The following is a 12,585-nucleotide window of genomic DNA, read 5'->3' on the forward strand; positions in this document are numbered from 1 at the left end:
CACTGCCAGGCTAAAATATTAACGTACTGTGAGCAACATCAGTCAGTCCAGATGCTGCATCTGTGATATAAATATGATTATTGAAACATTGTCTTAAAGGGAAGGTTCAAGCAAAATAAAAAAATGAGTTTCACTTACCTGGGGCTTCTCCCAGCCCCATGCAGCCATCCTGTGCCCTCGTAGTCACTCACTGCTGCTCCAGTGCCCCGCTGGCAGCTTGCCGACCTCGGAGGTCGGCGGGTCGCATTGCGTACATTTTCACGCATTCCCGCTAGTGCAGGAACATTAACACATACATTTTTACGCATTACTGGTTCAATGCATAAACGTTTACGCATTGAACCACTAATGCGTAAAAATGTATGTGTTAATGTTCCTGCACTAGCGGGAATGCGTAAAAATGTACGCAATGCGGGGGCACAGGATGGCTGCATGGGGCTGGCAGAAGCCCCAGCTAAGTGAAACTCATTTTTTTATTTTGCTTGGACCTTTCCTTTAATAGCAGTAGAATACTTTATTCTGAATAAACCTAATCCTCTTTACAGGCACAAGGATGCATGTTATTTCATGAATTGCTTGCTTGATAATTCATCAATTTCATAACAAGTCAACATGACAACTAAGTACTGAATATTATTATTGCCTTAAAGGTTTACAGTCTTGGGATCAAATCTAACTAGGGGCACTGGCTATATGATTTTTTTTTAGTGGTTCCCATGTAAGTGGGTTTCTTTCTGAAACTCTGGTTTCTACCCTCTCCCCAAAAACATGCTTGTAGTTTAACTGGCTTACCCACAAAATTGGCCCTAGAATGTGGTAGAGACATCAGATTGTGAGCCACTCTGGGTGACAGCGAGTGATGTGATTGGTTCAGTGTTTTCTGCAGAAACAAAAAGTGTCAACGCTATATAAATGATAAAATAAATAAGTAAAATTAATACATAAATACTGAAAAGATAAAGGACGTAGCAAAAGCAGCATGATACTGAGAAAAATAAAACGTCATTGTTATTTAAAGTGCGTCTTTCTAAACTCGGCGTGGGAAGAGACATGGTGGCTATTAATAATATAAAATTTGAAAATTCTGCAGTTTTTAATTACAAAGTAAACCCTTGCAATCCAAACACATACAGGTCCTTCTCAAAAAATGTGCATATTGTGATGAAGTTCATTATTTTCTGTAATGTACTGATAAACATTAGACTTTCATATATTTTAAATTCATTACACACAACTGAAGTAGTTAAAACCTTTTATTGTTTTAATATTGATGATTTTGGCATACAGCTCATGAAAACCCAAAATTCCAATCTCAAAAAATTAGCATATTTCATCCGACCAATAAAAGAAAAGGGTTTTTAAAACAAAAAAAGTCAACCTTCAAATAATTATGTTTAGTTATGCACTCAATACTTGGTTGGGAATCCTTTTGCAGAAATGACTGCTTCAATACGGCGTGGCATGGAGGCAATCAGCCTGTGGCACTGCTCAGGTGTTATGGAGGCCCAGAATGCTTTGATAGCGGCCTTAAGCTCATCCAGAGTGTTGGGTCTTGCGTCTCTCAACTTTTCTTCACAATATCCCACAGATTCTCTATGAGGTTCAGGTCAGGAGAGTTGGCAGGCCAATTGAGCACAGTAATACCATGGTCAGTAAACCATTTACCAGTGGTTTTGGCACTGTGAGCAGGTGCCAGGTCATGCTGAAAAACGAAATCTTCATCTCCATAAAGCTTTTCAGCAGATGTAAGCATGAAGTGCTCCAAAATCTCCTGATAGCTAGCCGCATTGACCCTGCCCTTGATAAAACACAGTCAACCAACACCAGCAGCTGACATGGCTCCCCAGACCATCACTGACTGGAGGTACTTGACACTGGACTTCAGGCATTTTGGCATTTCCCTCTCCCCAGTCTTCCTCCAGACTCTGGAACCTTGATTTCCGAATGACATGCAAAAGTTGCTTTCATCCAAAAAAAGTACTTTGGACCACTGAGCAACAGTCCAGTGCTGCTTCTCTGTAGCCCAAGTCAGTCGCTTCTGCCGCTGTTTCTGGTTCAAAAGTGGCTTGACCTGGGGAATGCGGCACCTGTAGCCCATTTCCTGCACACGCCTGTACATGGTGGCTCTGGATGTTTCTACTCCAGACTCAGTCCACTGCTTCTGCAGGTCCCCCAAGGTCTGGAATCGGTCCTTCTCCACAATCTTCCTCAGGGTCCAGTCACCTCTTCTCGTTGTGCAGCGTTTTCTGCCACACTTTTTCCTTCCCACAGACTTCCCACTGAGGTGCCTTGATACAGAACTCTGGGAACAGCCTATTTGTTCAGAAATTTCTTTCTGTGTCTTACCCTCTTGCTTGAGGGTGTCATTGATGGCCTTCTGGACAGCAGTCAGGTCGGCAGTCTTACCCATGATTGCAGTTTTGAGTAATGAACCAGGCTGGGAGTTTTTAAAAGCCTCAGGAATCTTTTGCAGGTGTTTAGAGTTAATTAGTTGATTCAGATGATTAGGTTAATAGCTTGTTTAGAGAACCTTTTCATGATATGCTAATTTTTTGAGATAGGAATTTGGGGTTTTCATGAGCTGTATGCCAAAATCATCAATATTAAAACAATAAAAGGCTTGAACTACTTTAGTTGTGTGTAATGAATCTAAAATATATAAAAGTCTAATGTTTATCAGTACATTACAGAAAATAATGAACTTTATCACAATATGCTAATTTTTTTAGAAGGACTTGTATATTGTAACATTAAATGTTCCAGTATCAATAATTTAGTTAAAATGTTTTTAGCATGAACCTTAAAATTAATTTGAAACTTGGATCCCATGATCTTTGGTTGTTGCTTCCTGACTAAAAACATGCGGCTCTGTGGATGGGCAATCACCCAGTGCAGAGCTTATGTAGCTTACTGAGAGAAATGCAGCTCAGGTCAACCATCTCATACAGAAAATACAAAAGCAATACAGTAGAAGGTTTGGAATGGCACACCTTGCCGTTGATAACATAACCAGGTTGTCAAGAAACACCACCAGAATTAAGCGAAAGTCCAAAGTCAGTTAGCACACCATTTAGTGAATGCTGAAGAGTTTATACTTCAATGCATATGTCACACTGTAATTGACAATTGATTCAGATCCACGAAGGGTCCTCTTCATCAGTGCAAAACAGACAATGGGCTAGATTCACAGAAAGGTGCTAACTCAGTTAGCACGCCTAAAAGCTTTGGGCGTACCAACTATGGTGCTAAGCAGTTAGCACCCCCAAAGCTTTTATTGATCGTGCGCAAAGTTTAGCGCTGTGCAGTGAGCGCTAAACACCACACCGTGTGCGATCAAAATGTCGCACAGGGTGCGCCTAAGACATTGCACCGGTTGCGCCCTAAACGTCGCACGGTGCGACGTTTCATGCACACTCGGTTGCTATGGCTACTAGCTCCATGTTCTCCCCACTCTACAAAGTACAAAAAAGGGAAATAATTGGTAGTTTCTTCATGTATTTTACGAAAATTCATAAAAAAAATCTGACTTTATTTTTTTACAGGCAATGTACCTCCCCGTAAAAACTGTAGTACCTACTGAAATGCATCAGGGGTCGCACCTATGCACCTAAATGCACCAATCTCCTTCCTGCCATTACCCAATGGCCATTTATACTCCCTCACTCCCCAGCCCCCCACGAGTCCTATGGTAGCTGCAGTTATGCATTTTATTTCAAAGATGGTGGGTCTGACTGTGATCCCCACCATAGTTACATCTTCCTTTCTACTGGCTGTCAGTCGCTAGAGAGGCATGGTTATGATGAGGATTACATTCGGTCTGATGTGGACTATGTAAGTCTTGTTACCATGTGAATTTTAACCATCGAGTAAGAAGGGGATGGGGGGCAATGAAGCATCCGTGGTAGATGAGCCGGAGACCTGTGGCACATGGAAGAATGCTCTGAAGTTTTACTAAACTTAATATAGTTTAAATCATATATTGTTTCTCCCTTTTTTGTTGCAAATACAAGTGTTTCTATTCAGAAAAAGAAAATTGGTACTTAACAGTAAGATATTCCTGGCATTATCAAATAGACTGCTTACTGAATCAGTTTTAGTCACTTTCAGAATAACATGATATTTCTAAGTGACAGTAAATTACAGATAAAAGAAATGTTGGCTCAGTACACATTGCAATACTGTAAGGTATGGTGATTTGCAACTACAATTATTAAACAGCAATTTGCATCATATTATATTTGCCCTTTCCAAGAAGCACACTCTTTGGATATACCATTCTGATTTCAAGAAAAAGAAATAAAGAGAGAGTGAGAAAGAGAGAGGGAGAGAGAAAGAAAGAGAGAGGAAAAAAGAAAGAGTGAAACTTCTCTTCCAAGAGGACAACTATGTCCTTCACTGTCTGACAAAATGATCAGTTATACAGAGAAATTGAAACTTTTAAAGGGACTCCGAGCAGTGCAGTAACTATGGAAAGATGCATACCATTTTAAAGCTCTCTTTATTCTCTTTCCAATGATATATAAACTGCTGCCCTACGCCTTTTAATTTTTCGCTATTTTCGCGATCGAAATTGCAGCGGCCGCGAAAACTAAAACTAAAAAGGTGTAGGGTGGCAGTTTATATATCGTTAGAAAGAGGAGAAAGAGAGCTTGAAAATGCATCTTTCCATAGTTACTTGTATTACACAGGGCAACTTTTTCCCAAAGTCGGCAGCTCCATTGAGCACAATGCAATGAAATACAAGGAACCCAGGGGGATATAATTACAAACATCATGCTGGTAGGTGTGAGGATATAATTATTAGTTGTGGGTATGCTTAAAGGCAGTCCCTTTAAATGTGATCTTATTTCCTGTTTCATTCGAAACCAGTCGATCAGGTGGTGGGAAATTCTGTTCAAATGTTCAAAAAATTGAGTAGTGTAGGCTAGAGTGTCAATTTCTTGATTTATGTATCCAAGCAAATTTTTTACAACTTTCAACCATTTTTTTCATAACTGGGAAAAAAAATCAAACCTACATCAATTAATTAAAAAAAAAATGTAATGGCTTGTGGCCGCCTTTAGAGGCATTAGATGGCTTGGGCACTAGGACCGTATTCACTGTACTACGTGGAGAGAAGAGAGCTGCTCATTGATGAAGGTCACTAGTCCTTCTGTTCTAACCGGGGACCATTGGTAGCCATTTTTTTTTGCTTTTTTTCCCCACATTAAATTCTTTACAGTTTCTACGATTTTCAGGCCTTTTAAATGTCTAAGGATGGTCCATCAAGAAAAGTGTTTTGCTATATAGCCATTAAATATACACCTGCCACAATAGGCAACCCTAAGACCTCTTTTATATGGAAAGCTGAAGGTGGTGAATTCACCACCTGTCAGCTGCTTCAGCACACCAGCTGAACGCTTTCTACTAGCGCTTTGCACAGCAGGGGAAAAACCTCCATCACAATAAGTCACATCTGAGAGTGGATGCACTGCCTTACTGAGCATATGTTACTAGAAAAACCTAATAGCTGCTGAGTTAGAATTCATATTTTACCTCCATTCACCACCAAAGCTTCTCTACTAATTCTTGACATAACGTATGGCTTCACTACCCAACAGGGAATTTCTAGAATGCAATTCATTTTACTATAATACTCATTTCATAGCTTAACTATCTATAATTCATTTTACTTCTACTATGACAATTGTAGTGTGGAAACCAAAGATCCAGATAGAGGAAAGGGTGAGAATGTAGAAATAGGTCAAAGGGTGAATAAACTTGAGTCCCAAACCAAAGTAAAGAGACTTATCAGGTCTGAGGGTCACACATTTTATTTTATAAGCATTATAAAGTAAATTACAGTTTCCTCCTGGATATCTTCATGTTGGTATTCAGTAAAGATGCAGAGCACTGTAAGAAAAAAGGTTTAAAACTAGAAGATGACCTCTGAATTAAAAAAAAAATGTTTAAAGAAAACCTGAACTGAACATTAAAAGTCAAAATAAACATACACAAGTCATACATGCCTCCTGTATAGTGTACTCATCAATCTATTTTTCCTCTCCTGCATCCTCTTTGTCCACTGTGATCAATGGAATTATCCGTCCTCCATTTTGAAAATGGCTATTACCCCATAACAGCTTCCTGGTCAGCACACTGTTAAACTGTAACATCGTCCACTTGAGCCATAGGGAAACATGGACACATCAGTTCTCCTCTCAGCTGTAACTGACAGCAACTGATATATAACTGACAGCAACTGATATATTTCAGTTCTGACAAAATGTTGTCAGAACTGGAAGGGATCATTGTCAGAAGAAAATAGTGAGCTTCTGAGAGGAACTGATGGCAAGGTAACTATGTAATGTTCATTTGAAGTTACCTCATGTGTTTATTTTAAATAATTTTACTCAGTACAGGTTCTCTTTAACATCCTACTTTTTAAAAATACATCTTTATAATAAAATTATTAATAATAAGTACGTGCTGCACTGGCTCAATAGCCTTCAGTTACATTTCTGGACATAGACCTGAATGAACCATTTAATTGTTTAGTATCCAGAGTGTGTACATGTGGCTTTTGTATGTGTGTGTGACTTTTTTCTTGCATTTAACCTCCTGGGCGGCATGCCTTACACTGTGTTGGGCAACAAATCCGAGCTGAAAGTGGTATGTGTGTCGGGCTGCAGTTTGCTGCGCTTCTGGCTGTGTCTCCCACTTCCCCCTGTATTCTCTTCTGCCCCATGTATAACAATGAGAAGCGGCAGCTTGGCTCACCTCATCATCAGCTACAGTGGCAATCATAGACCTCTTCTCTCCATCAGTGTGCCTCTGGTGCTTGCGTCTGCTGATAATGGGATCAGTGAGCCAAGCTGCCATTGTCATTGGTAAACACAGGAACACAGAGGCAGAGGAGGACACACCAGGGAAGGGGGGGGAGCCGAGGACAAACAGGGAGGAGCAGAAGACAAACAGGGAAGAGGAGGACAAAGGGGGGCAGAAGGAGACACACTGGAGACGAAGGGGGCACATGGGAACAGAAGGGGACACACTGGGGCAGAAGGTTACACATTTACTACTTCTAGCACCTTCTATGCATAGCACAGTTCAAAACTTCACTAAATAAAACATCACGAGGAGTTTGCTGATCACAAAATTTGTATTCAATAAGCACGCACATTGCATTGCTATACCCTCAAACCTCCCGTGAAATTGCACATACCCCAATTATTGATCACCCCCCTTTTACCCCAAACCCCAGTCAGGAATGTTGTTTGCCTGCAGGACTTATTTGCATGTACCAGCGCTGGTTTTTAAATCTCCTTTGGCCATATTTGATTGCATAGGATGAAAGTAAACCGTTTTCTAAACGAATAGTCCTGCAGTATAATTCCCATCTGGATTGGCAGTGTGAGGGGGTTAAACAGTCCCTTTAAAACAATTCCAGTACCTTAGAAACTTGCTGATGCAGGGATGAAGCCACCATTTGCCCGCGGACTTTACCCAAAGGCTTTTTATCTTACCGCTCTTTGGTCTTCAGGGAGCGAGGACTGAGCGCACGGGCGTCCCCGCCTGCTCCTTTCCGCCCTACCAGCTCCCTCATCACAAACCGTCTTTCGTCCTGCGGACTGATGTATGAAGATTTTGCCGCGGACTTTCGTCTATTCAACGCGGGTCGGCTGTGACCTTTCCCCTGCTGAGACAAGTAAGGTAGCCGGCTGTGCCCAAAACTTCTGCCGACGCGTTTCACTCGCTCCTTGCGAGTTTTTTCAAGGCATTAGGCATCATTCGAGTGCGAACGCCCTCTTGAGGCTGAATAAATAGGCCTTTAGTTCATGCATATTCATATTTCTTTGTACATTCGCTTGAGCACCATCTTGTGGCTGTTTAGCTAACTTATTTCCATCTTTGTTTTCCTCTCACCACTGAGAGTTTATCCATTTTCTTGCGCTACTTTAGCGTATTATTAAATTTAATATTATTTGTTATTTAGCCCAGAATGTCTGAATCATGCATTTCATTATTTTGGCCCCTCTATGTTCCCTCTTTCAACCATTTTATGGGACAATACAAATGCCTCTAACGAGAGGGGACCCAGGAGACACCCACTTTTTGCACTAGCCTCCCCCAACTCGACCCCAAAATAATGAAATGCATGATTCAGACATTCTGGGCTAAATAACAAATAATATTAAATTTAATAATACGCTAAAGTAGCGCAAGAAAATGGATAAACTCTCAGTGGTGAGAGGAAAACAAAGATGGAAATAAGTTAGCTAAACAGCCACAAGATGGTGCTCAAGCGAATGTACAAAGAAATATGAATATGCATGAACTAAAGGCCTATTTATTCAGCCTCAAGAGGGCGTTCGCACTCGAATGATGCCTAATGCCTTGAAAAAACTCGCAAGGAGCGAGTGAAACGCGTCGGCAGAAGTTTTGGGCACAGCCGGCTACCTTACTTGTCTCAGCAGGGGAAAGGTCACAGCCGACCCGCGTTGAATAGACGAAAGTCCGCGGCAAAATCTTCATACATCAGTCCGCAGGACGAAAGACGGTTTGTGATGAGGGAGCTGGTAGGGCGGAAAGGAGCAGGCGGGGACGCCCGTGCGCTCAGTCCTCGCTCCCTGAAGACCAAAGAGCGGTAAGATAAAAAGCCTTTGGGTAAAGTCCGCGGGCAAATGGTGGCTTCATCCCTGCATCAGCAAGTTTCTAAGGTACTGGAATTGTTTTAAAGGGACTGTTTAACCCCCTCACACTGCCAATCCAGATGGGAATTATACTGCAGGACTATTCGTTTAGAAAACGGTTTACTTTCATCCTATGCAATCAAATATGGCCAAAGGAGATTTAAAAACCAGCGCTGGTACATGCAAATAAGTCCTGCAGGCAAACAACATTCCTGACTGGGGTTTGGGGTAAAAGGGGGGTGATCAATAATTGGGGTATGTGCAATTTCACGGGAGGTTTGAGGGTATAGCAATGCAATGTGCGTGCTTATTGAATACAAATTTTGTGATCAGCAAACTCCTCGTGATGTTTTATTTAGAGAAGGTTACACATGGAAGACAGAAGAGGACACATGGGGGACATCTATAATGAAAATTAATTGCATCAGTTTTTGCACAGAAATCCAGAAGAAACTGGACACAAGAAAGGTTAATAGAGCAGTGTTTTATAATTAGGCCTAAACATTTTAGTAAATGCATTGCAGGCTTTGCAAAGTAAAGTAATAAAATAATTGCTGCATGAATTAATTTACAGCTTCTCAATTCTTCCTCAGCCATCTCCCGCTGCTTCCTCAGTACCAAGCTCCCCCCACCCAGTCCGCCTAAATCCACAATAGGTGGTCGGCCAGCAGGGAAGGGTAAGCCTTTATGCTTATGTGACTAAAGGGGGTAGTTAAGGATGGATGTGATCAAACATTTACAAAACCATAAAAATCTCTAAAGTGAGGGAGCAGGTAGTTTACTTTTTTTATTTTGTAAAAACTGAATTGTCTTAACAAAACTTTTTGAAAATTAATTTAAAATAAAGCCCTATACACTGTATGAAAAAAAAAACTGTCTGAACTGAAGCTTTAAAGAGAGCCCGAGGTGGCCTCAAAAAATAAAATAAAAAAGTAGGCTACCTGATCCGTGGGGCTGAGCGGATCAGGTAGCCACAAAAAACGCTGCTCCCCGCCGCTCTTGTGGGCCACAATGGCCCACTTTCACTTTTGTGACCTCTGGGTCACGATGCTGCACTGAGAGACTCATATCATGCAGGGAGGCGGAGGGAGAAGCAGGGGGCACAGCCGGGGAGAGAGAGCTGCCCTATGGCAGCTCAGGAAACCCTGCAGGAATGCCCCTGGCAAGCGTTTTGAACAGGGAATTGCTCTCTCCTGTGTTTACATCAGAGTTAGAGACAAATATTTTTGCTAATCCTGGGGTGGCTATAATGCAGCGGTGGGGGGGGGGGGGGGGGTGGAAGGGTAGAGAGCACAGAGGCATGTCAGGTTGGGAGACACAGAGGCATGTCAGGAGGCAGAGAACATGCCTCTGTGTCCCATCTGCCCCTGAAGACCCACCTTGGGTTCTCTGTAAGATTAATTTGTTTTGCATCCATTGAATAAGAAGCTTTCACACCGATAAAAGGAAATTACGCTAGTTCCAGAGCAAGAACATAAGTGTCTGGAGTTAGGTTTTGGACTATTTCACTCAGCAAGAAATACTTTTCATTAAAGTGAACTGTGCACCTAAAATTATTTTTTTTATAAATGAACTTTCCCATAAGGGAGGCTCTTGATAGAGTTTGCTGGGTTTGGGATGAGCTTAATTACTTACCTAAGGTGTGCTGCTCCTTTTGGCCATGGGACCCACCATCTTCTCTATAGACTGACCACAGCCGTACCTCAAACTGATTTCTACTTATAACTATAACTTTTTCTTTTCAGGGTTTTATTTATTTATCAAATAGAGGAAAAGAGGGCTTAGGGGAGGGCTATCAGCACAAGTGGAGGAAGTTAAGGGAGGGCTAGCAGTAAAACGGGAGGGGGCTAGGGGAGGACTAGAAGGCTAGGGAGGGTGCTAGGGGAGGACTAGAAGTACCAGCTATAGGGTCCCCTCCAGTATAGGTAGCCCATATATTTCCCCCCAGTATAGGTTAGATAGGTTGGTGCCCTCATATATGTTAGATAGGTAGGTGTCTCCAATATAGGTAGTCAGTATATTTGCCCTAGTATAGGTTAGATAGGTATATGCTCCCACTATAAATTAGATAGGTATATGCCCCCAGTATAGGTTAGATCGGTATATGCCACCACTATAGATTAGATAGGTATATGCCCCCAGTATAGATTAGATAGGTATATGCCCCCACTATAGGTTAGATAGTTATATGCCACCCACTATAGGTTAGATAGGTATATGCCCCCAGTATAGGATAGATAGGTATTGCCCCCAGTAGATTGGTATGCGCAGAAGCGGGGGAGTGGGGAAAAATAAGTTTCCACTTACCTGCCTGAATCCTGCACAGAGCTTCTATCTTCAGCCTCTCCCAGCACATGTGGCATCAGTAAGAGCTCCTCCTGTGATGACATGCGGATACGTCATCACAGGGGGCGCTGTTACCAGACGCCGGGACAGGAAGTAGATAGAAGCTGTCAGGATCGAGGAAGGTAAGTGTAAAGTTCTCTCTCCCACACACCAGCCGCCAGGTGCCCGTACGCCCGCTGCCAGCAGCAGAGCGAGCCTAGCGAGGCCCCCCGAAGTGTGAGGCCCCAAGCGGCGGCTTGGCTTGCTTGTATACTGGTGGCGCCCCTGCCCAACATGTACACACTTCAGCCACCTGTGTGAAAGAGGCCTTAGTGGTAGGTTACAGGCAGAGTCGGATCCTCCACAAGGCAATCCTAGGCAGTTGCCTTGGGCCAAAAGAGAGTCAGGGGCCTGGTGGAAGCTAGCCCCCACCAAATCTTACTATAAAAGCCAGGTAATCATCAGCGTTTTGCTAAAACTGCTATCTTGCCTAGGGCTTTATTTCATCTTAATCCTTTTCTGGTTAAAGCTCTAGCAACATGCTTGAGTAATGTAAACTCCATTATTGTCAATGATGTCAATTCTCAATACAAGCTTAGCACTGGCTGGCTTTGTCAAGTATCCTGCTGCAGGCATTTTAGTAGTCACTGGCGACTTGCCTTCCAAAGAAATCAATGGAAAATGCTTCACAACTCCAGTGAAATTACCAGCAAGTCTAATCCTGCTAGAAGCAACAGCAAGAAGTGCCTGTCCTTGCCAAGCAACCCCTGTAAAGGAGACATGGTCAATGCAATACACAATATTCGAGATTGCATACGCCTACCAAATACCAGTCAGCACCTTCTGAAAGTACCAGTCACTCAGCAGCAAGCAACTCCAGCTAAAGTGCTAGTTAGTACTTACTTTTTGTGATTCTAGTTTGAATGTGCAATTAAAATAATAGGTTATTCATAATTGTGTTTAAAATAACTTAAAATTAAGTCTAGTTTTACACTGAGGTGCTACGTTGCGATGTATCGTAGATTACAATTGCATAGAAACACAATGTAATTATATCGTAATGGAACATTCACATTGGTGTATTAGCAGTGTGGTGCAGTGAAATCCGTTGGAATAGTGGAAGGCATGCTTGGGCGTTTACAGCTGCAGTGAAGCATACTTTTCATGTGATGTATGCTTCACTGTGTGTGTCGAACTGTATGTGTAAAGCACAACGCAAATTTGCCCCTCTGCTACATTGCAATCCTCTCTTGAATGCGCAAAGCAATGCCCTAGTGTGAATCTAGCTATCAAGTGTGTAGGCAATTATGCTTTGGGGGGGGGGGGGGGGGAGTAAATACCTTTTACCTAAAATACCTGGAATAATTTGAATTTGCTAGTTCAGCTATATGTGAAAGTACTACTATCACAAAAATGTGTAAAATTTAAATTGCATGTGTATTAGTTGACAGGTTTTGGGCTAGTCCATCTCTTCATGGAGGATTCTCAATATTTTCAATATTCTTTTCAAAAGCAATACCTGAAGACAACATTTACAATCGAGCTGGAAAGCCACAGCCCCCCTGTGTACACTATTCTGGCAGTTGGA

At 42.2% G+C, this 12,585-nt stretch overlaps 1 protein-coding gene across 4 annotated transcripts in view; it reads right to left on the minus strand.

Annotated features, from left to right (window-relative positions):
- Positions 1-12,585, minus strand: part of VWC2L (von Willebrand factor C domain containing 2 like) — a 322,575-nt gene that overhangs the window by 87,508 nt on the left and 222,482 nt on the right. Inside the window, exon 4 of one of the 4 annotated variants that reach the window (XM_068246987.1) lies at positions 793-880. The exons of the other annotated variants lie outside the window; for them this stretch is intronic. Within the exon in view, the coding sequence (XP_068103088.1) occupies positions 807-880 (74 nt within the window). The 3' untranslated portion in view covers positions 793-806. The remainder of the gene's footprint in view (positions 1-792; positions 881-12,585) is intronic. 4 annotated transcript variants of the gene reach the window in all.

This window comes from Hyperolius riggenbachi, chromosome 7 (assembly GCF_040937935.1).
Source record: "Hyperolius riggenbachi isolate aHypRig1 chromosome 7, aHypRig1.pri, whole genome shotgun sequence".
Taxonomy (NCBI): Eukaryota; Metazoa; Chordata; class Amphibia; order Anura; family Hyperoliidae; genus Hyperolius; species Hyperolius riggenbachi.